At 42.0% G+C, this 27986-nt stretch overlaps 2 protein-coding genes across 6 annotated transcripts in view; both read right to left on the reverse strand.

Moving 5' to 3' along the window:
* The window catches only part of MEGF11 (multiple EGF like domains 11), a 489358-nt gene that overhangs the window by 111178 nt on the left and 350194 nt on the right, over positions 1 to 27986 (reverse strand). The gene's annotated exons all lie outside the window — the stretch shown is intronic.
* LOC130455997 (adenosylhomocysteinase) lies at positions 7855 to 9397 on the reverse strand. The gene has a single exon (XM_056808691.1). It carries the CDS (start codon positions 9261 to 9263, stop codon positions 7962 to 7964), a length of 1302 nt encoding a protein of 433 aa, XP_056664669.1. The 5' UTR covers positions 9264 to 9397; the 3' UTR covers positions 7855 to 7961.

Genomic DNA, 27986 nt, shown 5'->3' on the forward strand with positions numbered 1-27986 from the left:
CCTGCTTGGGGTAGTCAGGTTCTTGTCATTCCCTGCCTACCTGTGTGTGGTCATCTCCTGACCCAACTGGCCCAATCACTTTCGCTCCCAAATTTCCAGAGCAGAACCCTAAACTTAAAAGGTCACCATTAGATTGGGCATATGAAGAGGTGGATGCATACCTCGTGAGGTGTTGAGCCATGGGCCCTTGGCGGCATCCTCTTGCTGGTGGAGGATTCTGGGCTAGGGGATAATCTGGTCTGAGGCACAATCGGTAATAACAGGAATAGCTAATAAGTAAAAGCACTTTACACATATTGAATTGAATCCTAATAACATTAAAAAAAAACATTACCCTTCATCTTAGCATCAATACATGGTATTACTCCAAGGCAAAAGAGCAATAAGGAACTAGAGAATTGAGGTTAAGTGACTGGCCCAGGGTCATACAGCTAGGAAGCGTCTGAGACCAGACTTGAACCCAGGACAATATGTCTCTAGGTCTGGCTCTCATCCACTGAGCCACCCAACTAGCTGTGGTCCCTTCCCACCAAGCCCTAAAGACTCTTAAGTTTTGAATGTGCATTGGAAGAAAGACTTTGTTCACCTAGAGGTGCTTACACTGAGAAATTACATCTGAAACTAAACACACACACTCACTAGAAAGAAATGTGTTTGAATGATCTATTAATGTCCCTTGACACCTACAGCAGTGCCTTGCCTTTATCATAGGAGCCCAATAAATATCTGTGGAGCCAAATGAGAGAATGAAATTAATGATGGCCAGTCGCCTGGAGATGGAAGTTCAAATCTCCATCTTCAGGGAACTCCGAGCTAACAGGGGAGATGGAACACCCACACAGGAAATCATGGGAGAGCAGCCATAAAACTACCAGGGAACAAGCGTGAGCTGAGGACAGATGGAGCGAGAGTCATTCTGCTCTCCTGTGGGAGCCTCCGGCTGTCTGCACTCAGCCTAGACTCCTCTGCCTGTTGCTGGGAAAAGGAAGTAGATGCCCTTTTTCTGTCCCCAGACCAATCCAATGGCTCTTTTCCCAGTTGGAGAAGCGGAAGGACAGCTTAGGTTGAGGGGATTCCTGAGTCACCCATCAGCTTCAGAGGGACAGTACCAGATTATTCCAACTCGTTTCCCTCTATAGGCTCTTAGTTTCCCCTTCTGCAAAGGGAGAGGTTTGGGCAAGTGAGTGAGCTCTGGGGTTCTCTTCCAAGTCTAAAATTCTCTGATTTTGTATTTTTCTTGGGAAAGCTCCAGAGAGGAGGAACCGTGTGATCAAGCCCTGTTTGGGAGAGGGGGAAAGTCCAGGAAGGAAACAAAACCTGTCCAGAGTGGGAGCAGATTCATGTGCTCTGGATTTCTGCCCAGTTCTACCCAGATAATGAAAGGCATATGTTAAATTAACAACAACGCCACCTACGAGAATCATCGATTTATTAGTCCAAAATGACTTCAGAGATCACTCGTCCAAACCCCTCAAGGTACGCATAAAGAGGAAACTCCGGGAGAAATCAAGTGACTTGAAACAAGTCACACAAGTTCTAAAACACAGAAGTGGAATTTGAACCACGGTCTTCTAGCTCCTACCCCAATGCCTCTTCCATACCATCATGCTGCCACCTTTTACAAGCATTCCTGAATTTTTATTTATTTTTTTAATCACCCTTACTTTCCTAGTATAACTTCTAAGCCAGAAAAGCAATAAGGGCTGGGCAATGGGGATTAAGTGACTCATCCAGGGTCACACAGCTAGGAAGTGTCTGAGGCCAGATTTGACCTCCCATCTCTAGGCCTGGCTCTCCATCCAGTGGACCACCTACCTGTCCCTCCTGAGTATCAATTCTAAGACAGAAGAGCAGCAAGGGTCAGGCAGTCAGGGTTAAGTGACTTGCCCAGTGTCACAGCCTAGGAAGGGTCTGAGGCCAGATTTGAATGCAGGTCCTCCAAACTCCAGGCCTCGTGCTCTATCCACTGTGCTACCAGCTCCCTCTCTGAATTTTTTTTTAAAAGAGAAGCTTTTAAATCAGATCATATAGAAAATATAATACCATAATTTTCTTGTTAAAATAATATCGCCACTCATTTTTACAGTGTTCTTAACGTTCCAGAGTCCACTCCCATTTGAGTTTCATAGTAAAACCACAAGTGGGGAGGGCAGGGATTTTGTCCCCATTTTATTGAGGAGGGAAATAATACCCTAAGAGGTTAAATGACTTGACCACAGCCATAAAACTAGTACTTGGCAGAGATAACACTAGAATCCTTACATCCTGGATCCCAGCCTTTTTTTTTTCTTCCTACTAGATAGCTAGGTGGCACAGTAGACCCACCATTGGACCAGGAGCCAGAAAGATGTTAGTTCAAACCTTACCGCAGAAAATTAGCTGTGTGACCCTGGGTAAGTCCTTTAACTTCTCACAGACTCAGTTTCCTCATGTGTAAAATGGGGTTATTAATCACACCTACCTCACAGGACTGTTGTAAAGATCGAATAAGGTAATATATAAAGGATTTTGCAAATTATAAAGAGCTCAATGATGTCTAGATATTACAATTATTACCAAACCATTGTTGCTTAGTTGTTTCAGTTGTGTCTAACTCTTTGTGACCCCATTTGGGGTTTTCTTGGCAAAGATACTAGAGTGGCTTGCCATTTTCATCTCCAGCTCATTGAGATGAAGAAATTGAGTCAAGGAGGATTAAGTGACTTGCCCAGGGTCATACAGCTAGTGTCTGAGGCTGGATTGGAATTCAGGTCTTTTTGACTCTAGACTTGGCACTCTTTGCCACCTAGCCACCCAAAAATGGGGTTTTCCATTTTGATTGTGTTTACATTAGGGCCTATCTCTTCAAACATAACTTTGTGGTTCTTGGATGTTAAACAAAAAAGACTCCAATGAATCTTTTGCTTAAGCCCTCTTTCATAGTTCCAAGTGCAGGTGTGAATCATTTTGGCTTTAGACTATCAGCTCCTTGAGGGCAGAGAGGCTAATTCTCTTTTCATCAACTCTGGAGCGAAGTTCCAAGAGTGGGTTTACTCTGTCAGCTCAACTAGAGTTTATGGTTGACCATTCCTTTGCCTAGAAAATTGAAAACTAATTATTAATTATATTTTGATTTCTCTTCTGGGACTTCTATTAAGAAGAACAGGGCCTCTTGGAGCCACAATTTTGTCACGTCTGGATACAAGGGGGTTGGACTAGATGGTGTCTGAAATCCTTTTCTGGCCCTAACATCCTGTGATCTAAGATCCTGTAACCAATTATACATCATATCTGCTGAGAGCAAAGCAAAAGGAAGAAGGCAGACTCTGCCATAAACCACAGAAGCGTTTCCCACCAGTGAAGGCTGTAAAACCTAGGAATATTTTGCTGATACTTATTCATCAGTCATTTGCTGAAACTTATTAATTAGTAATATCCAGGGGATATTTCCAGTGCCAGATGCTTAGGATATAATCAGCTCACATCTGAATAGTGAGTGCTCTAAGGTTGACAAAGTGCTTTTCTTAGAACAACATGTAAAGCAGCTGCTACCACTATTATTATTACCCCCATTTTATAGATAAGGAAAATGAGACTTCATACTTGCCCACCATCGCAAGTGACCTAGGTTTTAGAATTGGAACTGGGTTTTGAATCATACTGCCTCCTTGTGGATGATGGCTGTAAGGCACCCTCCAGTTCTAAAACCCAAGACTTCTGTTGTGTGCTTTGTGTAATGTGTATAGTTTATGAATGCTAAATGTGTTTTGTGCATATGCTAAAGGAATGTATACCTCATACATGGTGTGTGTATGTACTCATATGCTGTTGGGGTTGGGTTATAGGGGCAGTTTGGAGAGAGGGGGAGGGAGGGATGGAGGGAAGGAAGGGGGAGAGAAGGTGCGAGAGAGGAAGAGGGGAAGAGAGAGAGGGGAGAGAAAGGGGGAAGAGAGAGAGGTGGGAGAGAGGAAGAGGGGAAGAGAGAGAGGGGAGAGAAAGGGGGAAGAGAGAGAGGTGGGAGAGAGGAAGAGGGGAAGAGAGAGAGGGGAGAGAAAGGGGGAAGAGAGAGGTGGGAGAGAGGAAGAGGGGAAGAGAGAGAGGGGAGAGAGAAAGAAGGAGGAAGAGGAAGAGGAAGAGGAAGAGGAAGAAGAAGAAGAAGAAGAAGAGGAAGAGGAAGAGGAGGAAAAAGAAGGAGGACAACGACGACGACGATGATGACAACGAAGTGGAGGAGGGGGAGAAACCAATACAGTTATTATAGATTGTGGTAGCAATAGAATGGACAAATGTACAGGATTTGAGGGTGAGAGAACACAGGCATAATATGGACCACTATATCACACTGTTGCTCACTAGCCCAAGTGAGCTAGTACTGTTCTATTGGGAGGCAAGCTAATAGATCAGAGGATTTCTGGAAATCCCTCCCTAGGATCTCCAGGATCACATTACCTTCTTCTCTCCCACCAGCGTTTTACAAACCAGCCACAGAGCCAAGCACAAGAGTTCATGAACCAAAGCTGGTGAGTGTCAGGGACAAGGTGATACAGAAATTGTGCTGACACATGTACACAAAGCAAGAGGTAATAAATTACTTCCCCCCCTTTTCTGAGGGGGAGTGGGGAGGAGGGCTCACTAAATATAGTTCACCTTATTGTTATTTACGTCTTTCCGTGCCAGGCGATTACTCCTGAAGCCTGTCTTACTCATCAGCAACTGCTGGTACTTAATATGCCAAGATGAGTTGGAGGGGGAGAGAAGAGGGGAGGCTTCATGCAGTGAGTTGTTGCTTTGCTGAATATACCTGGCAAACTAGCTGGGCAGTGAGTATTTCTTACTCCCTCTTCCTTTCCTTCTTGCCTTCTCTTCCTTCTTTCATTCTTTTTCTACGCCTTCGCTTCCTCCTTCTCATCCTCCTCTCCTTTCCTTCCCTTCTTCCTATCTTTCTTCCTCCATCTCCCTCCCTTTTTATCTTTTTCTCTCTTCCTCTCTCTCTTTCTGTCTCTCTGGCCCTCTCTCATTTTTTCTCTCCTTTTCTCTTTTACTCCCTCCTTTTTTCTCTCTCCCTCTCCTCTTTTTTCTTTCTCCTTTTTTCTCTCTCCCTTCATCTTTTTTCCCTCTCTCTCTCTCTCTCTCTCTCTCTCTCTCTCTCTCTCTCTCTCTCTCTCTCTCTCTCTCTCTCCCTCCCTCCCTCCCTCCCTTCCCAAGTGGTTAAAATTTCATTGGGGTGGGGGGCAGAGAATAGCTCTATTTGCTTCACTCGATCCCAGCAATATCTCAGTCACTGGCAGGGGATGGAAGGGAATCCAATATAGGAAGAAAGAGGAGAAGATTAATGACCCTTAGGATTTCAGCTGACCTGACCCAACAGCCCAGAGCAGCAAAAACTGCTTCATTAACCAAGACAGCTAGAGTTCTTTGCTTCCCAAACATCTTTTGATCTCTTAGAAGCCCAAGGCATCAAAGGGATTCTAACCAGTTCTATTTACTTTGGGAGGACCTAGTCCTTTCCTTCCTGCTATATGAGTAGGACACAGCCACTGGGACCCCCTTAACTCCCGAGCCTCAGTGTTATTAGTCTACTTCTTAAGGGACTTCTGGAGACAGCTGCCTGCCATTCCCCAGAAGAAACTATTAGAAAACAGGTGCATTATTAAGAAACAACAGTTCATAGATTTCCCAGGATTTGGAGCCTAAAGGGAGTGTGGAGCTCATCCAGTCCAACCAACTCATTTTACAGATGAGGAAACTGAGACAGAGCAATTAACTACTTGCCCAAAGTCAAACAGGGAGTAAATGGCAGAATGAGGACTTGAATGCAGACCTACTGACTCTATTATTTCCACAACATATTGCTGCCTGCCATCAGCATTTATTAGGAGTGCTTCTTGTAGGAATTGGGAAAATGGACTACATGTTGAGCCATCAAAGCTGTGGAGATCACATTCTTATTCTCTGAAGTCTCATTCTCTATTTGGGGATATGGGCATGTACGCAGAAAAAAACCCCAATACTGTGCCAGCATCCAGCAGATAAGGTATAGAGAAAAAATCCAAGAGGGTCACAGAATGTTTCAGTGAGAAGAAGGTACTTGAGCCAGACCAATAGAAAGGCCTAGAAAAAAGACTTGGACAAATAGGAAAGAAGGGAAGGGGGCATTCAGGTAGGGTAAATTGTTCATTAAAAATTGGGGGCTGTAATAAAAGTGATTTTTGGAGAAACAATGAGCATATAAGACTGGCTAAAGCAAAGGGTTTAGAGAGGGTGGGAAACAGGTTGGAAAGATCCTTAAATTCCATCTTTTACTGGAAGTCTTCCCCAAATCCTCTTTTTAAAAAAACAACACAAACCCTACTGTCTGCCTTAGAATCAATATTGTATATTGGTTCCAAAGCAGAAGAGTGGTAAGGGCTAGGAAATGGGGATTAAGTGACTTATCCAGGGTCTCCCAGATTATTTATACTATACCAAGGATCTTGGAGGATCTTGAATGGGAGTCTAAGGAATCTGGAGCTTTGCTGAAGTGCCTTCTTCAGGATTCTAGTACCTGCCACTCACCCAGAAGACCTTGTCCTACGACTTCCTCCTTTCACTATTTGTGAAGAGGGGAGACAATTTCTATCTTGTTTAGGCTGATGATACAGTGGCTACTCACTGGCCTGATCCCACCACTGCTCAGCAGAACAACTGTATGACCTGTCCCATTTGTGACCCCAGCTGATTTGCCTCACCTTAGGCAACCTGCTGGCTATCTTTCATGTTTGTCTTTGTATCCCCAGCACCTAGGATCCTGCCTGGAACACGGTAAATTCTTAATAAATGCTTGTTGAAGGATTGATCCCCCCCCCACTCCTTAACTGCACTGCCACACAATTTAGAACACAAGTTTGAATTCATTCACAGAGGAAAAAAGCATCTACATTCAGAAAGAAATGACTAGTCTGGTAATTAGAAGTTTGCTCAAGAGAAAACTACAAAGTCTCAGCTGACTCCTACTAAAAAAGAATGGAGGTCTTTTGCTAATACTCCCCTGATAATTTAGGTCCAGCTTAATGATTCTCCTTGATTACTGGCCTGCTGGTGGGGGCTCTGCCCACATTCCTATGGAATGCCATAGTTAACTAGTTATCTATTCTCCTGCCCAAATCAGGACTATTATAATGAAAACATCTCCTATGACCCTTTTGCCCCCAAAGATGGCATACAGAAACTTCAAAAGGTAGAACTAGTAGATATAGCACCATATTTAAGTCATAGGGACTAAGCTCACATCCTTCCTTCCTCTTCCATTTACAACATGTGTGACCTTGGGCAAATCCTTTCACTTTTCTAGATCTCATTTTCTTAATCTGAAAAATGAGGAGGTTTGCCTGGATGACCTCTGGAAGGGACTTTGGACATCATCTAGGCCAATCTCCTAAGATACTTTCTAGCTCTAGATATATGATCCTTCAAAGCAGAGCTATCACAGAAGGTTGTGAAAGCAGTGAAAGCACTGAAGATAAAATGCTGTGCAAAGTGATATTTTTAAGAAGATGAATCTGGCAGTCTTCCACTGAAATCCTATTCACTGGGAAGTGGAGGTAACTCCTGGGTTCTCAAAGCCAAGCTAGTATAGTGTGAGAGCCGGCTGGTCTTAACCAAGTTGGAAAAGCTTTAAGATAGACAATATGTCCATTAATCAAGAGCCTGACTTCAATTAGGAGTAAGTTTTTCACCAGGTGGTAGGGTACCAGGTGATAATTTTTTAATCTTTTCAGTTACAGAGTCTTGTGAATAGTAAAACTAATACTTCATATGTATAAAAGCACTTCAAGGTTAACCACAAAATGCTTTAGGTACATTATCTACAAAAATCCTGTGAGGTAGGTGCTATTCTTTTTTTTTTTTTTTTAACGTGGATGCCATTTATTACTCTATGCAGGAAGGGTTGGATAGGCAAGACGATGTGGTTGGTCTCTTGGAGCCTTTGGGCGGGCCAGGACTCAGTAGCGGTAGTGGTCGGGTTTGAAGGGGCCCTCTATAGGGAGGCCCAAGTACTGAGACTGTTTTTCCGTCAGCTTCGTCAGCTTCACATTCAGTTTGCTAAGGTGGGCTTCAGCCACAGCTTCATCCAGCTTCTTGGGGAGGAAGTGCACTCCCACAGGGTATTTGTTCGGGTTAGTCCATAGCTCAATCTGGGCCAACACCTGGTTGCTGAAGGAATTGCTCATGACAAAGCTGGGATGGCCCATAGCACAGCCCAAGTTGACTAGCCGGCCCTCTGCCAGCAAGATGATCCGCCGTCCGCTCTTCAGCTTATAGCGATCCACCTGAGGCTTCACGGTCACCTTCTCCACAGCATTTTGATTCAGCCACTTTACATCTATTTCCACATCAAAGTGTCCAATGTTACACACTATTGCGTCATCTTTCATCTGTTCAAAGTGCCTGCCCAAGATGATGTCTATACATCCAGTGGTGGTGACAAAGATGTTTCCCTCTTTACAGGCTTCATCCATGGTGGTCACCTCGTAACCCTCCATAGAGGCTTGTAGTGCATTGATGGGGTCTATCTCCGTGACAATGACTCGGGCACCAAAGCCCCGAAGGGCCTGAGCACAGCCTTTGCCCACATCACCATAGCCTGCCACCACGGCCACTTTGCCTGCAATCATCACATCTGTGGCTCGTTTGATGCCATCGATGAGGGACTCACGGCAGCCATACAGGTTGTCAAATTTGCTCTTGGTAACAGAATCATTCACATTGATGGCAGGCACTTTCAGAATTCCATTCGTCTTCATCTTGTATAGATTGTGGACGCCTGTGGTGGTCTCCTCTGAGATGCCTTTGATGCCCTTCAGGAGCTCAGGGTATTTGGTGTGAACAAGGTTGGTGAGGTCCCCACCATCATCCAGGATCATGTTGAGTGGCTGCCCATCCTTGAAATAGAGGGTCTGCTCAATGCACCAGAGATATTCTTCATCTGTCTCTCCCTTCCAAGCGTACACAGGAATGCCAGTTTTGGCAATGGCAGCTGCTGCATGGTCCTGGGTAGAGAAAATGTTGCAACTGGACCATTGTACCTCAGCTCCCAGGGCCACCAGTGTCTCAATGAGGACAGCTGTCTCCACTGTCATGTGGAGGCAGCCAGCAATCCGAGCACCCTTCAGTGGCTTGGAGCCCGAGTACATCTCTCGAAGTTTCATCAGGCCGGGCATCTCATTCTCTGCTATGTCCAGGGCCTTGCGTCCCCAGGTGGCCAGGCTGATATCAGCGACTTTGTAGGGCAATTTGTCAGACATGTTGCGGCTTCCTCCGGAATTATCTAATGACTTAGTAAAGGTTATCGAGTGGCAACCTCGCGGATGGAGGTAATGAGGCCGCAAAAAGGTTGAAGCAGACGGCGGGGAGCAAAGGGAGGGGTGGTAGGTGCTATTCTAATCCTCATTTTAGTTTGAGGAAATGGATGATCAGAGAAGTTAAGTAATTTGTCCAGGCTCACCTAGGCTGCAAGTGTCTGAGGTTAGGATTGCAAACTTGGCCCAAAGGCCAAGATGCTATCTTTTTTTTAAACTCCTACCTTCCATCTTAGAATCAGTTAGGAAGTGTCTGAAGCCAAATTTGAACCCAGGACCTCCTGTCCGTAGGTCTGGCTTTCAATCCACTGAGCCACCTAGCTGCCCCTCCAATTTGCTATCTTGTTGTCATCTGTCCTTCATTTAAGAAGAGGACCAATCACATCATGAGGGTGATGCCTTGACTTGTGTATGAACTGGATTTAAGTGAGGCAGATTTGCACAGTCTTCAGTCTCACTTTCTCTTCCAGTCTCTCAAATCCAGTGACAAGACAAAATTCAGAATGACTGAGGATGGTGGGGGATGCAGTGGATGACCCTGACTTCTTCGATGTCTGATCAAGCTCTAGCTCTAAGAGTGTCACAGCACCTGCTTCAAACACCTTCATGGCTGCAGGAACAAATTGTTCTCATCCATCCATTTTGCACGGGGAAGTCTCCACATGCTTAAGGCAGATGTCCCTCCCTAACTCACCAATGTGGGTGCTCAAGCACCTCTGGTGTGAGCCTTTTCAGGGCTGGTTATCTACCTTTGGTGTCCACTGGGCACCCAGTTCTCACCTGTGGCCACTGGAAACTGTAGCAAGCACAGCAGCCTCACTCTGGTAAACAATATGGGCAGATGGGATAAACCAGGTTGAGAGTAACCAACGAGTAGGCTATCTCCCATGCCACATCAAGGGGTAGAAATATAAGTTGATGGAGGAAGTCTCGACACAGATGAAATTACACATCCCAGAACTATTGAAGTAATCTGGAAGTGGTACATAGAGGTTAGATGGAAAGAAGTTAAAGGCAAGGAGTCCAGTTAAACCGTTGAAATGGTTCAAGTCTGACATCACAAAGAACTGAACTAGAGAAGTAGCAATGGGAAAGAAAAGCAAAAGCAAGATAGAAGACCAGGTGAGACCCTTAAATTTTTTTTTAATTTCCTAATTATATATAAAAACAATTTTTGACATTCATTTTTTAAAAATTTGAGTTCTAGGGAGCAACTGGTATCTCAGTGTATTGAGAGCCAGGCCTAGAGACAGGAGGTCCTGGGTTCAAATCTGGCCTCAGACACTTCCTAGCTGTGTGATCTTGGACAAGTCACTTCACCGTTACTGCTCTTTTGCCTTGGAACCAATATGCAGTATTGATTCTAAAACAGATGATATGGGTTTAAAAAGAAAAATTTGAGTTCCAAATTCTCTCCCTCCCTTGCTCTCTTCTCTCCTCACTGAGATGGCAAGTGATTTGATATAGGTTATACATGTGCAGTCATATAAAACATTTCCATATTAGTCATGTTATGAAGGAAAACACAGACCAAAAAAATCTCCCCCCAAAACCATGGGAAAAAATAAAAGTGGTAAAAAATAGTATACTTCAATCGGCATTCAGAATCCCTGAGTTCTTTCTCTGGAGGTGGGTAGCATTTTTCATCATTAGTCATGGAAGCCTTTATAGAAATAATTGGAGGAATGCTAATTGCTCCTGGGCAGGTTGAGTCAATATAATTAAAATAACAATCCCTAAATTAAGCTCCCATATAATGTAACCTCTTTGAGGGCAAGAAACATCATACATTTTTCTTTATATCCCCACCACTTAACTCAGTGCCTAACAGTAGTAGGTAAGGGCATTTAATGAATGGTTATTGCATTCATTTGAACTGAATCGGGATTTGATGACTGGGTAAGAGAGTTTAAATGAGACGGAAAGAGTCACAGAGGTTAGGCTGACTGAGAGGATACTGTTATCACAGACACAGGGAAGTGGATCCAGCTTGGGGGAAATGGTCTTGAACTTGAGTTTCTCTGATTAATCCATTCACTAGTACCCAGGGTCACCTAGCAGAGAGTAGGTCCATAAAGGTATGGTCCCTGCAGGGTCAGGAAGGCAGGATAAGAACCCTAGAAGGGAGATGGGCAGCCTGTGCGGCAATGTGGGAGCACTGGGCACCTGAAGGGAAGAGCAGAAAAGTTTTCCCTTATGAAGTTTTTGTGGTGAGTCAGAGGCGTACACAGCCCCTGTCCTCAATAAAAGTCAGAGAGGCTGGGATGGTCATCAGAGGCTGCTGCCTCCTTCCCGATCTCAAAACAGTAAGGACATGGGAAAAACTGATGGGACCACATCAGGCTGTGTTTCTTCTTCTTTTTCAGGATTTCTTAAGTGTAGCACTTAGAGCTCTCTTATACACAAAGGGAAGGAACTCAGGCCACAAGCAGGAATGGAGTGAATTGCCTAACTGTGTGACCCTGAGCAAGTCATTTCACTCCATTTAATTTGTGAATTAAATTCAAATTTTTAAAACTGAAGGTTTCAGTGGTGACTGCCAGCACTCAGAGACTCAAGGATTAATGCTAAGCCTTTTTGATACCAAAACATAGGCCATTTGCCCTCAATCTGCATATTTTCCTAACTTGGACAAGATGGGAGATTTAGCAGCCTTTTTCAGCCAGAGAATCTTCTATTTTCATCTCTGTAAATGTGTCTCCTCTTTCCTTGGAGGAACAGCAAAAGGTAGGGGAAGGCAAGGGAGTTGCAAAATTGGGAATAATAGCATGAGAGTGATGGAAGAAATCAAATAGGAGAGAGGAGGAATTGGGTGTTTAAACCAAAGAGAGTCCCAGCTGGGTCTTCCAAATGTGTTTTCTTTAAAAAAAAAAATTTCTGCTTTCAAAGGAAAAGAGGCCAGTCTGGAGGGAGCTGGGGTAAAACACATGGCTTCACTCCAGTGCCTTTAAACTTGGACTGACAACATCAGCAACTAATAGGTCGGCCAGTGGTAGTGGTGCTGAGTGAAGAGAGTCCTGCAGCCTTATTTAATTGTGAGCTAATTGAATAACGGAGCCGAATGGGGTTGAAAGCAAGTCAGTAGCACTCTGTTAGGGACTGAAAAAGCGCAGTTTTTCTCAACTTGATTCAAAAGTGGATCTATTACAGGTTTCCTGCCTGCGAAGTTGGAGCATTGGACAGGCTCCTAATGCCTAATGAGCTCATAGCTCAAGCTGTCTCTAACGGGGGAGCTCGTGAAGGATTTCAAGGCAAACTTAACAGTGTAGTTAGTTCTAGCAGGCTACCTGTCATCACTCTGGCTTCAGAAAGAGAGACACCTTATTAAAACAGTACAGGAAGCAAGCTTCTCCAGCAGGCGCTCTGGGGGTCCTGGCCATTCCAGAGGGCTGAGGACAATGCTGGAACAAATGAAAGCAAACTCTGAAAGATGTGCTCAGCTGTTGTCAGTTGAGAGAAGGCCAGTGGCCAAGTTACAGCCCACAGATCTCAACAAGTTTAGGTAGAGCCAAAGGTATGGTCAACAACTCTTAATTTCCTCATACTGATGCATGGAAGCAGGCTAACAGAATGTTCAAGTTGGGAGGGTCTTCGGAGATCATCTCGTTAGTCCACGCCCCTCATTTTATAGAAACTGTCAAAATAATTCTATGGGAATTTTCCTTATTTTCCTTTAGTTGTTTTGTTTCTCAGGTTCTGAGATGGAGAGAGACGGCTTTCATTCAAGAACAGTCAATAAGAAACACTCTTTTTGAGCCAGGCTCCTTTTAGACATAGCAGTGATCCTTTGGGGCTGAACTCTGAGTGACTTGCTGAGCTGGCTTTCTGCAGACCTGGCCCAAACCAGTTTTGTCTAATCTGGAGAGTCGCTGAACAGATGATTGCACCAGGAATCCGAAGACATCCTGCTTTCCAGGACCCCAAGGACATCCTGATTTTGTGTGCCAAGAAGTCCTTGCCTCAGTCATGCTTGCAGACCGCCCATTCCCCTAGCCTAGCCCTGCTCAAACTCTAATAATCCAAGGCTTACGCCCGCATATCAGGCACTCCCAGCAGATGCTGAAGGCGGGCCAACATGCTCATGTCCTTTTCTTCTCCAATAAAATGTGTCTGTTCCTTCAACCAAGCATTTTCCTGCCTTTGCTTTAGGGGTCCCCAGACAGCAGCAGAGACCCTGGTTGACAACTAAAGCCCACAGAAATAAAGTGGCCTACCTATAATTAATAAAAGTTAACAGGCCATGGAACTCCCAGCTTTTTTCATTATATTTGGAGAAAGAGTGCCAAAATGGTACCACAGATAATACCTTCAAAGTAGATAATCCCCTATTTCCCTTTTTGGTTTGGCTTTTTTTCATGGGATTTATTTGCAGTGATTTATCTTTCTTATGATGTATTTCTTGGGGAACCAAATAGCAAGATGGGGAGAAGTGATCTAGGAGCACTATAAGGACTAACAGGGACCCAGGATAAAAAAAGGGGGGAGACAGTCCACATTTGCTTACCCCTTACCCTTCTGTCTTAGAGTTGCTACTAAGAAGGAAGGTAAGGTTAAAGAAAAAGCATGAGAAAAACCAAGTACAAGGTGCCCAAATAGGTGGTACCAAACTCCTGAATAACTCTTCTGGCTCTAAATCCTTTGATCCTGAGGGGGGTTTGCACATAATACACTTTACCCTACTAAAGGAGAAAATGCCTCCAGAGGGACAGAAACCCTACTTCCATCAAACTCTCTCCTCCACTGCCTTCCCACTGGAACTACCATCTCTCTTTCTCTCTCTTCCCTATCTATCTATCTATCTATCTATCTATCTATCTATCTATCTATCTATCTATCTATCTATCTATCTATCTGTTTAACTTTACTGGGGGGGGATTGAGGTATATTTTCTTTTGCAATATGGCTAATATGGAAATGTTTTGTATGACTTCACATGTATAAATGACATATTGCTTATCCTCTCAATAGGTAGGGGAAAGAGGGAGGGAGAGAATTTGAAACTCAAAGTTTTAAAAAATTAATGTTAAGTATTTTAAAATATAATCAGGAAAATTTTTAATGAAATAAATAAAAATACATTTTTAGAAAACAAGTCACTTCCCATCTCTGGGTCTCAGTTTCTTCACATGTATAATGAAAAGTTTAGAGATGGTCTCTGATGTTCTTTCTAGCTTTGAATGCTATGACACATCAAACTATGTGTTAAAGATAACATGTGGTATAGACTTCAGCTCTGAAGGAAGTCCCTAAGAACTGGGAATGTGAGGAAGGATATAAACTTTCATATGGAGCACAACCACTCCAAGCAGTCAGAAGGGACAGAGGGAGAGAAGATGAAGGATGCTAACTGCACTTGGGAGCCTTAAGGGGAAGTAAGACCTATCAATTGATAGGGTGAAGATGAAGTGTGCTAAAGTGGAAAAAGTGAAGAATTTGGAACCAGGAGAGATCTAGATAAAAATTTCAGCCATAGCCGTCACTAGCTGTGTGACCACAGACAATCTGCTTTGATCTGTGAAGCCTCAGTTTCCTCATCTGTACAGTGGAGATATTTGCATTGCCTACCTGGAAGATTATGAGGAGCACTTGCTTTCTAAAGCACTACCCAGCAATACCACTCCTAAGTCTGTATCCCAAAGACACCATAGATAGGGGAAAGGATATACCTGCACAAAAATATTTATAGTTGTTCTTTTTGTGATGGCAAAGAACTGGAAACTGGAACTGGAAACATCAAGTGAGGAAAGTCTTAACAAGTTGTGGTATATGATTGTGCCATAAGAAATTACAAACAAGATGATTGCAAAAACCCTAGAAAGACTTACATGAAGTAATTCAAAGTGAAGCGAACAAAAACTAGAAGAATGTTGTACACAGTGACAGCATTATTGTAAGGATGTTCAGCAGTGAATAACTCAACTTCTCAGCATTGCAAGTATCCTGGGTATCTCTGATGGACTCCTGACAAAAAGGACCATCCACTGCCATAGAAGCATTTGATTGAGTCTGAATGCAGATTGAAGCATACCATTCTTCCTTTTATTTTCTACATGCATTTTTCTCTACTATAAGCAATATGTATCTTCTTTTGTAACATGATGAACATGGAATTATGTACCGCATGATAGCACATGTATGATCTATATCATATTACTTGCCATCTCTGTGAGCAGGGAGAGGTGGGAGAGAGCAGGAATTGCAAAATGTCAGAAAATAATTATTAAAATTGTATCTACATGTAATCTGGAAAAATATTTTAAAAACCTGAAATAAACTAAAGCAGGTTTTAACCATAAAACATCATCATTATTGTCATTTCATTCCTTCAGGACATTCTGTAAAGATAATCTTTTTACCCCAAAGAAACTGAAGTGCAGTCTTGCCTGTCATATTGGTCCTAACTGACCATTCCTACAATTGGCCAGACAGCTGAAAAGGTATAGGCTAGTTAGTAATTAGCTGTTAGTAATGCATAATTAACCAGCTGCTCAGTCTATGGAGAGGCCAAAAGTTGTGTGGGTATTGCTGACCACTGGGGATGGCAGTAATGAGACAACCAAAGCATGCTGTGTGGAAGCATGACCAGTCCCCAGCATGGTGGTATCTATTTCCTTTACAATCTGGAGCCTCACTGCCTTTCTGGCCTTATCTCCTACTGTTGCTCCCTTCTATACTCCAGCCAAATTAGATTATTACATGTTGTATGCTTTCCTGATTCTTTGTTTTGTTCTGGTGGCTAATTCTCCATACTGCTAATGACCACCCTCTCCATTTCCATCTGCTAAAAATAATATTCATCTTTTAAGTGAAATTGATATTCTATCTTCTCCTTAAAAGCTTTCCTTGATCCCTTCTCTTGAAGACAGAAATAATATCTTCTCTCCCCCACCCCACAAACCTCATGTTGTTTGAACTGTCCCCTCTTTAGCCACTGCAGTCTTCTTTGTAATATTGCTATTTGCTAGTATGTTCTACCCCATTATGGACTATAAAACTTCACAATGGCAGAATCTGTATTTTATTTAATTTTTGCATATTTTCTCTAGGGCTTTGAACAGAGCTCTGCACACTTAATAAATGTTTGTGGAATTAAATTGGGGATTGTTGGATCCCACAGGTCATTGCCCCTTCTTCCACATCTACTGATGTCCTGTGGAGTAGAGGTATCCTGAGAGCCATTGTATGCCCCCCCCAACCCATCACTGTAATTTTCTCCCATTCCTCCTAACAAGATGACCCAAGTTGAACTCCTGACAGCTACTTTTCCTGTGACTCAGTTTTTTTTCCTCTGTAAAATGGGGGCTATGACAAAAGGCATGGACCTATTCTTGACTTCCTGGGTGCACCTATGCACAAGAGTAATGGTAGCTATAAGTGTATGTGGGCTGAAGTGAAGAAAATACTTACCATTTAGCATTTGTTTTTAAAATAGGCATAATCACCCTGTTCTATCCCACTTTGTAGGGATGGGATAATGGTAATGAGAAAAAACACTAAGAACATTTTGGAAAGGGATCTATATAAGCATAAGGTATTGCTATAGTATTATCCATATTTGCTTTGGAGATTTCAAGAACCTTTCTCTCCAAAGAACCACAACAATGAGAGGTGGAGAATGGAAAGTTGAAAAGCCTAAAGCAGTATTGTCCCAACATTTCCTGCACCACTAACAGAGTAGAAATCAAGAAAAGAGGAGTCAGTCAACTAGGCCAGAATTATTTCTACAACTGACACACACCACAACAAACAGGAAAGCCAAATTTTAGCTAGTGCCAGAGCTGCAGGAATGGAATGTAGCAGTATCTCGCCACTGAAGATGTACTATTTCCCTCTGGAGAGCATGGATTTCAGCACCAGGACAGCTCCTGCCCAGGTCCACAGGCTATAGAATGGAGACCATCTCTTGGGAGAGGAGCTCTTATCCTAGGATCTGTGAACTTGTTTGTTCTTTAAAAAAAATATATTTAATAACTGTATTTCAATAGAATTGGTTTCCTTTACAATCCCATGTATTTTATTTTATGTATTTAAAAACATTATACTCTTCACGTAGCTCGATGGGGTTATGATTGGGGTTTTGACTTTAAGAGAACACTGGATTGCAAATATGAATAATATGGAAAGAGGTTTTGAACAATGATACATGTATAACTCAGCGGAATTGCTTGTCAGCTCTGGGAGGGGGGAGAGAAGGGAGAAGGGAGGGAAAGAACATGAATATTGTAATCATGGGAAAATGTTCTAAATAAATAAATATAACTTTGAAAAAATAAAAGCTTTTTTTTTTTAAACCCTTACCTTCCATCTTGGAATCAATACTGTGTATTGGTTCTAAGGTAGAAGAGTGGTAAGGGCTAGGCAATGTGGGTCAAGTGACTTGGCTAGGGTCACACAGCTAGGACATGTCTGAGGCCAGGTTTGAACCCAGGACCTCCCATCTCTGGTACTAGCTCTCAATCCACTGAGCCACCCATCTGCCCCCAAAATAAAAGCTTTGCCACAACCCCCCCCCAAAATAAAAACAGTATACTAGCTGTTCTTTTTGTGGTAGCAAAGAACTGGAAATTGAGAGGAAGTCTACCAACTGGAGAAGGGTTGAACAAAGTGTGGTACATGTTCGTGATGAAATATTATTGTGCTATAAGAAAAGGATAAGTAAAATTATTTCAGAAAAAAGCTAGAAAGATCTTTGGGAACTGATGCAGAGCAAAATAAGCAGAACTGGGAGAACACTGTACCCAATAACAATTTTGGACGATTAATGACTGTGAAAATTTGGCTACTCTCAACAATGCAATGATCTGGGACCCCCTCCAGAGAAAGAACTGTTGGAGTCATCTTTCACATCAGTGTATTGTGGTTTTATTTGGGGGTTTTATTTATGTATGAGTTTGTTCTTACAACAATGACTAATATGAAAGTGTTTTGCATGACAATAAAAAACAAAATAAAAAGTGCATCACAGACCACAAAAAATACAAAAAAAAATACTGAAAAGATAGTTCATAGGCTTCCTTTGACTGCTAAAAGGTTCCATGGTACAAAAGGAGTTAAGAACTTCTATTCCGACGTAATAAGAGTAGGGGAGCAAATACTCAGCAAAAGGGAAAACATGAAAACAACAATAAGCATGATTGGGTTATTTGAAGGTCACAGTAAGGTATACCCCAGTCCAGCAGACACTCCTGAGAGTATTTCAAACACTCCATTAAACTCATTGCAACACTTACTGAAATACTCTATAATTTACCTCTCTTGTCCTGGATGTTATCAAAGAGTATGATGCCACAAATCCACCTTTCTGGTGGGAAGAAGGAAGAAGTGGTGTGAAGAAAGTGAAGTTCATTGGGGCTAGGACCAAAGTACTGAAAGGGCAGCAGATACTGTTGCTGAACTACCACTTTTAAGAATCTTTGAAAAAAAAAAAAACAGTTTTTAAGTGTTCCCAGTGGAATTAGTGCTTCAGACCTGCAGAAAACCAAATGCTGTCCCAGACTGAGAAATAAAGAAGAGTCTCAAATTAGTACACAATAAGCTCAACTTACATTTCCAGCAAAAGTCTAAGCATTAGAAGGATGTTTTATGAGCATTTAGAAAAGGAAGCAGTAATCACTAAGATGAAGCTTGCTTTCAGCAAGAATAGCAAGGGCAAACTAACTCTCAGGGGATAGAGTTATTAGTTTGATAGGTCAAAGGAATGTTGGAGATTCAGTATACCTGGATCGCAGCAAAGCATATAGCAATCTCACATTCTCTTTATGACCAAGATGGAAAGGTAGGTTAGATGATAGTAAAATTAAAGTTATACAGAACTTGGTGAATAATAACTCAAAGAGTAAGTCATTATTGGGTCAAGAGCACATCCACGACTTATTCTAGGCCTGTGTTATTTAACAATTTTGTAGATGACTTCTATAGTGATGAGGCTTATCTAAATTTCAGATGACAAAAATCTGGGAGGGGCAGCTGACAGACTAGATGACATTGAGGATACAAAAAGATCTCAACAGTCAATCTGATAAGATTAAATTTAACTGGGATAAATGGTAAGTCCTAGATGAAAAGGCAAACAATCAACTCTCTAAATACAAGTGGAGGGCAGCTGGGTGGTTTGGTGGCTTGAGAGTAAGGCCTAGAGATGAGAGGTCCTGGGTTCAAGTCTTACCTCAGACACTTCCCAGCTGTGTGACTCTGGGTAAGTCATTTAGCCCCCCTTGCCTAGCCCTTACTGCTCTTCTGCCTTGGAACCAATACACAGTATTGATTCTAAGATGGAAGGTAAAGGTTTTAAATTAAAAAAAAAATAAACAGAAGAGGAAAACTGGGGCCAAACAGTAATTTCTGTATAAAAGTTCTGGGAGTTTTATTATGCTAGAAGATTAACATGAGTCATGAGAATGAGAGAGCGATCTAAAAGTTAATAACGTGATATTAGGTTCTATGGAGAAAGGTATAGCATCCAGAATGAGGAAGTTCACAGTACTGCCCCACCCTTCCTTGGTTAAATTCCATTTGGGGTACTGTGTTCAATTCTGGACATTTTTAGGCAGGTGGTTGAGTAACTGACCTGTGTTCACAGGAGGGTGACCAGGATAGTGAGGGAACTAGCAACCAAGTGACACAAAGAGGTAAGATGAAGAAATGAGAAATATTTAAACTAGAATAAAGAAGACATTGGGAAGAAATAATAATGGTCTTCAAGTGCTAGAAGGATGGCCATGTGGAAGAATTAGGAATAATAGTTGAAGAAGCTCAATATTAGGAGAGATTTCCTAATAATCAAAGCTGTCCCAAAGTAGAATAGGTTGCCTCATGAAGCCATGGGATAAATGACCACTTATTGGGAATATCAGAAATGGAAGTTAGTACATATTTCACCTCGGTGGTGCATTCTAATATTTCTTTCTTTCTTTCTTTCTTTCTTTCTTTCTTTCTTTCTTTCTTTCTTTCTTTCTTTCTTTCTTTCTTTCTTTCTTTCTTTCTTTCTTTCTTTCTTTCTTTCTTTGCTTAGATTTATGATTTTATTTTTGCAAGCAACTCCCAGAGAATCTTCCCAATTCATCTAATACAGATGTACAACTGTAATCTTTTATTTAAAAGAAAAAAGCCCTTACCTTCTTAGTATCAATTTTAAGATAGAAGAGTGGCAAGGACTAGGCAAATCACGGTTAAGTGACTCACCCAGAGTTACACAGCTAGAAGTATCTGAGGCCACATTTGAACCCAGGTCCTCCCAACTCCAATTTTGACACTCTAGCCACTGTGCCACCTAGCTGTCCCTTAAAAAAAATCCTTACCTTCTCTCTTAGCATCACTTCTAAGACAGAAGAGGAGCAAAGAGTAGGCAATCGGGGTTAAGTGATTGTCACACAGGGAGGAAGTATCTGAGGCTGCCTTTGAGCCCAGGTTCTTCCAACTCTAAGCTTGGCCCTCTATCCACTGTGTCGCCTACCCTTCTCCAACTTGTAGTCTTAGAGAGCTGTTTTGGGTGCTTTAAAAATAGATCGACTTCTCTACAAAGGTTTCCTAACATTTTAGTTTTTGTTGCAAAGAGAACTTGCTCTCTTCCTCTTCCTCATTGAGTTCTCTGAGCATGGAGGGGCCATTTAAAGGTCCCCTTATCCCCTCGGTGGCCTCGATGCCTACCGCTACATTGTTCCACCCACAACCAGGACAGGCTGGGTGGATACTCTTCATTTCTATTTCACCGCTGATTGAAGGGGCCAGGCAACAGGGTCAAGAGAATGAATAGACTTCCCTCCGCATGTGTGGCTGTGCCCATGAGTGAGTATGATTAATTCTGTGATACGGTCTGGATCCAGAGGACAGAGAGAGACTCTGGGGAAATACTCTCCTAGAGAGGCTGCAGTGGCTATGAGATCGGAATCTTTGCCTTTTGCCAGGGCTCTTTGGCTCCTTCCCGGCTTCCTCTCCTTTTGCTGATTCTGTCAGGAAAATTAATCACTGTTGCCACTCTATTCTTGTTCTAGCATGTATCTTGGGAATTAAGTACTCTAATGACATAAAATAGCCAATTTAAAAGACCCCTTCATGAGCAATGTTGGAGCAGTGAGCAAGGAAAGGAGAGGGAGGGGGGAGGCTAAGTACTTGTTGAAGAACAGCTGGGTGGCTCAGTGGATAAAGAGCTAGGTCTGAAGATGGGAGGTCCTGGGTTCAAATCTGGCCTCCAACATTTCTCATCTGTGGGGCCTTGGGCAAGTCACTTAATCCTAACTGTCCTGTTTTTCTGCCTTGAAATCCATACTTAATATCAATTCTAAGACAGAAGGTAAGGGCTTTTTAAAAAAGGAAAAGAAAAGAAAGAAAATTATACTGGAACTAAATGGTGAAAGGTTTAAATACCAAACAAAAGTGGGGATAATAATATAATAATAGCAGTCATCTCATAGGGTTTTTGTGCAAAGCATTTGTGAGAAACCTTTAAAAAAGTGTTGCAAAAATGCAATTTGTAAATTATAAGTGTTTAAAACTGAACTAAGACTTTTGGAACACCCTGCATAAATGTGAACTTTTATTAGTTTTTTGGCCCATAATAGAAGTGCCTTCAAATTTCCCCTCTGTGTGTGGGAGCATCTGACTTTTGACTAACATGAGAAAAGCCCCTGGTTTTTGGCATCAAAAGATTTAGTTTTGATTCTGGCCATTTTTACTTTCTGTATGACCTTTGCCAAGTCATCTTTTCTAAGTATCAATTTCCTTTTCTTTATAATGAGAGAGCTGGACCAGATGATCTAGATGGAGTAAGGATTCTAAACCTTTTTGGTATTATGAAATCCTTTAGCACTCTGGCAAAGCCTATGGACCTTTTTCTCAGAATAATGTTTTTAAATAATGGAAGGAAACATTAAATGTCAATTAGGTGTTAGGAAAAATAAAGGTGTATTTTTTCTCATTCAAATTGAGGAACCCCTTAAAATCTATCATAGTCCCCAGGTTAAGAATATCTGAGCTTGAAATTCTCTTTCTGCTCTAAATTGATGGTCCTGTATTACTCTAACACATTACCTAACAGATGGCAGCCTTTTTTTTTTAATCTTTACCCTTTGCACTAATATCATTTCTAAGACAGAAGAGTGGCAAGGGCTGGACAACTGGGGTTAAGTGATTTGCCCAGGGTCCCACAGCTAGGGAGTATCTGAGGCCAAATTTGAACCCAGATCCTCCCAACTCAAGGTCTGATGTCCTATCCATTGGGCCACCTAGCTGTTTCCAGGTAGGAATCTCTTAATATATGCTTGTTGGGAGAGACCAGATTGGACCCAACCTTGAAAATAAGCACACACACTGAGCAATTCATCCTCCGTTAGGGCATTCTCTCCTGGCCTGAGAGGCTAGAGGAGGAGTTATTCCAAGACTGAGTCAGCACTGGATCCCATACAGGAACTAAGGATAAATATTCACTAGGCCCCAAACTGAGGGTCCTGGAGGGGGCAGCCTGATAAATAAACACCCAGCTGTGCACCATGGCCTTCTCCATCTTTTCTTGGTCACTATCTCTTTCTTCTTGTCAAGGTAGAAGAAGCCTCATCCCTGACGTATGACGAGAAGAGTTATAGTCCATAATTGCTTCTATGTATGTGACTTATCCACAGATTATCACCTTTTTTCCATCCTGGTCTGCCACCCATCATATGCCACTGCCCCCACTTCCATGCTGTGTGAGCTGGGAGAATGAAAACCTTAGCCTGGTCCTAGTGAAACAAGCAAGCAAAAACTACAGCCACAACAAAATGAGCTAATGAATTCCAAAAACAAATAAGATAGTTTTTTTTTTATTATTATTATCTGCTCTTTTGGATTATCTGAAATGGTGCCCTTCTATTACTACAAGAGTCTATTTGCAATTAGCTTTGGGCAATGAGCCGGATAATTGCCAAACATTCATCCTAGGGTGAGCCCTGAACAAGACTGTGCCAGAAGCGAAGTGGATCCTCTCTTCCTCATATTAGTGCCCATCGCCCAGTCTCCAAACTGACCTTTGGTTGCCCCCAACTCTCATTACGGCATGTCTTTCTGGCACACCCTTCCAGTTCTCCTCTCTTTCCTCCTTTAAACTCAAAACTACTTATTCTCAGCTGAATTACTCCATAAATTCTTGGAGGTGACAGTTCACTAAATTGCTAATCTATGCAAAAGAGAGCTATTGAATGATAATCATCTTATGTGTTATCCATCTCAGATAAACAAAATATCAAATTACATCTCAGAGATCATTTTGTCCAAAGACTTCATTTTGAAAAAGCTGAGACACAGGGAAGGGAGGAGTTATAAGAATATTGTTAAAGGGAGAAGGGAATTAGAACCCAGAACAATCTATTAGTCTTTCAAAGTCTCTTCTATCTCATATTAAAGAAGCTTCGATAAGGAAACCATTCCAGAGGACAAGTAAAAACAAGTGATAGGGGCAGATAGGTGTCTCAGAGGATAGAGAGCCAGGTGTAGAGACAGGAGGTCCAGGGTTCAGATCTGTCCTCAGACATTTCCTAGCCATGAGATCCTGGGCAAGTCACTTAATCCCCACTGCCTAGTCCTTATGTAGAACTGATTCTAAGGCAGACGGTATGGGTTTAAAAAAAAAAGTAATAATGGTCAAGAAAAGGTCATTGCCTCACTGGCAATGGGATCCAGAGAGGAGTAAAGATAATCTCCAGGAGAACTGGAGGGGAAGATTGGCTGTAAATGACAATGTCAGCTCTTCCTGCCTGGGATTGCCTCTTGACATTCTCTAATTCCTTTGCTTCCTTTATAAGAAGTCACTCCAAAGGTAGAGTAGATATATTGGGACAATCACATCTTGTAGATATATGTGTAGGGCTGGCTCTGCTCCAAAGGATGAAATCATCTCTTCTGTTGGGCTATTGAAGAAAAAACTTTCAGTACAGTTGGACTGTCGTTTAGAATCATGAACCTTAGATATCCTCGAGGCCAAACTACCAACCTAATAATAATAATTTTAAAAAGCTAGCCCTTTAAAGTTTACAAAATACTTTAGATATATTATATCTTTTGATTCTCACAACAACCCCGTGAAGTTGCTATTATCATCCCCATTTCACAAATGAAGAAAACAAGGCTGAGATAGTTTAAGGGATTTGTTTAGGCAGGAAGCTAATCAGAATCCGAAGTGGGATTTGAACTTGGTTCTTTCTGACTCTAAATCTATTGTTTTATCTACTATATCCAACTGCTTCCATGAAGTCCCTTCCTTAAGAAGTCCCAGCATCCCCAGTAATGTTGGTCATCAGCCTCTGAAAACATCTAGTATCTGGGAACACGCTGCCATTAGGCATTCCATTTGGGAGCAATTCAAAATGTAAAATTCATCTTTTTTACTGAGCTGAATTCCACCTCCCTGTGACTTTAGTCAATTGCTCCTAGTTCTATCCTAGGGGGCCAAGTCCTTCAAATCCAAACCAACCCAATAAACATTTATGAAGTGCCTTTTTTTATATACAGCATTATGCTAGGGGTTGAAAATGCCAAGCAAAAAGAAATGTAGCCCCTGCCTTTGAGAAGCTTACATTCAGGGGTAGCTAGGTGGCTCAGTGGATCAAGAGTCAAGCCTAGAGATGGGAAGTCCTGGGTTCAAATATGGCCTTCCTAGTTGTGTGTCCCCAGGCAAATCATTTAACCCTGCTTAGCTCATTTTCCTCATCTGCAAAATGAGCTGGGGAGGAAATTACAAGCCTCTGCAGTATTACTGCCAAGAAAACCCAAATGGTATCATGGAGAGTACACCATGACTGAAATGACTGAACAACAAACAACAACTTAGAGAATAGCTTTACCAAGGCATATTGATTCCTTATCTGCAACTTCTGGTCTTAGAGAATTGTCTGGAGGCATTGAGAGGTTAAGTGACCTGTTCAGTTGGTACCTAGTACAGATAGGACTCGAATCTAGCTCTCTATCCATCTCTTCTTTTCTACTGGCAAAGTGCACACAATTCCTTCAGTCTATCTTGAATTAGCTTGGTTTTGATTCCCTTCACTAGGGTTCAGGCCCTTTTGAGCTTATTAAAAAATAAGGAAACTTCTTTCAGAGACTTTTTTTGTGAGTATTTGGACAATGGATGATAGTGAATAAAAGTAATCCTTTCAACTTTGGAATCCTTCTGCTGCTTCACCAGTAACCCATTGTGTAAGTGAGCCTGAAGGCAGGAAAAGGCATCCAAAGGCACCCCATCTTTCCCTATCAGAAGTTGTGAGAGGCAGGGAACTTCTGGACTTATGATGACAGAAAAGTTCATCACTCTCTGACCAAACTGGGCATGAGCTTCTCAGATCCTACAGAAGTGGATTCTCAGGCAACTTTCAAATTATTCTTATATGAACTCAATTGATAACTAGCAACTTTTGTGTCTAGGGCAAGTACCATAGACACGAATGGCATGTAGGAGAAAGAGTACTTTGGGCTGAGAGATCCCCTGGAATACTGAGGAGGCTGTTGTGGAGAACCTGCCATGGGAGCTGGGCGTTGCAACTGATCCCAGCCAACAGGTATGTAGCATTCTAAGCTGATCAAAATGTTCTGATGGCATTTAAACCATGTGGTATTGTCCCTTAGAATAGCAGTGAAAACTAACCACATTAGCCATCTTCTAACAGCAACTTGTTATCTTTTCATTAGAATTCACTTGCAGCAAGTTTATAGATAAAAGCCATATTTGCTATGAAAATGCAGTTGACTAAACTATAATAGCAGCATTTGTTCGTAATTATTTTTTGCAGTGTAGGTGCTAAGCTCAGTTATCTTGAATGGCTTGTTTAAGGTATATAAGTGATGTCAGCACCCTGAAAATTCAGCAGCCTGGAACAAAGCCCAGGTAGCCCTGCCCTAGTTACAACTCTGAGGGAATTATTTCCAGCTTGGCAAATCCTGTCAGAGGCATATGTTCTCGTGGCCTAACTTTCCAGAACCATGTCATCTCCATGCCAAAGTAAGGCACAGAAATAAGGCTTTAGCCCTCAGCTATTCACTTCTGCCCTTACCTTTTGTTTAGTAAAACGTTTTTAAGACTCACTGGTCTCTACTGATTAGAGATTGCAGGTGAGCATTCGGGGCACTTCCATTTGATTTAGAGAATAGATCTTATAGCCAGAGATGACAAGTTAGAATTGATGACAGTAAATAAATGAGCCCCCCTCTTCTCTTTGTGCTCGCTAGCCTGGCAGTCTTGTTTATGTCCATGAATTCAAATATTTCTTCCAAGCAGAAGACTTCCAGATCTCTCTCTCATGTCCTGAACTCTCTTCTGACCACTAGGTTTCTACCTACTCTTCTCTTCAAGGCATTTCACCAACTTAAGACATTTTTACTTAGGGCTACCAAGTTACAAGACTGTTGTACCATATGTGCAAAGAAGCAAAATGATAATATAGTATCTGCCCTCAAGCAGCTTACATTCTATTGCAAAGATATTATATGTGTACTGATAAGCATAGTTAGAGATAAAGATGGAGGAGGGAGAAAAGAGATCCTGACCAAGCAATGCAGGAAAATCTGAATAAAGAAACCCTTCATTGGAGGGTCAGATTTCATGGAAAAAGCTGAAATCTGGATGTGAAGGCAAAGAAGGATTTTGACAGGCAGAAATGAAGAACATGGGCCTTGAGAGGGTGGGGATGGCCACCATAAATGCAGAGAAGTGAATGATTGCAAATTGAGTTCATGGATCAGCTAGTCAACTGATTTGGTGGGTAAGTTTGAAAGGAAATAATGTAAAATAAGGTTGGATTGGCTCCATATGAGTAGGGGCATGGAGGTTTTGTGAATTTTAAAACTACTCTACCCTACTCAGACCATACTTTAGAAGATTTGATTTAGCTATTTCCTGATTTGTAACAATGGAGATACTTGGTCTAACAGAATCAGGTCTTGGGAACTCTACATTGCTCCACCCTACTTAGTTTAATGAGGTCAGGAATGTTGCACCCATACTCGAGGATTAAGTATCTAAGAAGATAGCCTTCAACAGACATGTGCAGAAACAGCTGACTGACCCCTGGGCTGTCCTAAGTCAAGCTAAGCTAATATTGGTACAGATGAGAAGCAGGAAAGTGATGTAAAACTGTCTATATAGGACACGTCACTTCCTCTCTTTGCTCTCTTTCCCCAGAGAGGCAGCTCTAGCTGGCAGCATGCTAAGAGTTCCAATATCTTGGCATGGTGGCAGCTATTTGTCTGGGTTTTGGCAGTGAGTTTGCCCTTGAGCTGATTCAGGTTCAGGCATCTTGGCTGAGCCCTCTTAGAGTTCAGGCTGATTCCTTCCTCCTTTACTCTCCAAAACCTTACTTTCCAGAGCCTCTGGTCTACCTCCTGGCACAAGCCATGTGGGAGAAATCCTACACCCTTTCCTTCTTCCTTCTTCTTAATTTTTTTCCACTATATTAATTAAATCACCATAAATTTCCAGTTGACCTGAGTATTTTTTTTTAATTTGGGATATCCATGGTGACCAAATAATTAATATAGTTTAGGTCACGATGCTAAAATTATCCTTTAAAGTTTTATAATAACAATAGTATACAATAATAATATGGACAGTTCTCACTTAACTAAGAAGACCTTTGACAGATTTCCACATAAAGAGATTTTTAACATCATGTGAATTTGCTTAGGACATGTGGAAGAGGGGGATGGAAGGAG

The sequence above is a fragment of the Monodelphis domestica genome, chromosome 1, assembly GCF_027887165.1.
Source record: "Monodelphis domestica isolate mMonDom1 chromosome 1, mMonDom1.pri, whole genome shotgun sequence".
Classification (NCBI taxonomy): Eukaryota; Metazoa; Chordata; class Mammalia; order Didelphimorphia; family Didelphidae; genus Monodelphis; species Monodelphis domestica.

Coding starts and splice junctions, on each gene's coding strand:
- LOC130455997 (XM_056808691.1), bottom strand. CDS start 9,263: ATGTCTGACAAATTGCCCTACAAAGTCGCTGATATCAGCCTGGCCACC.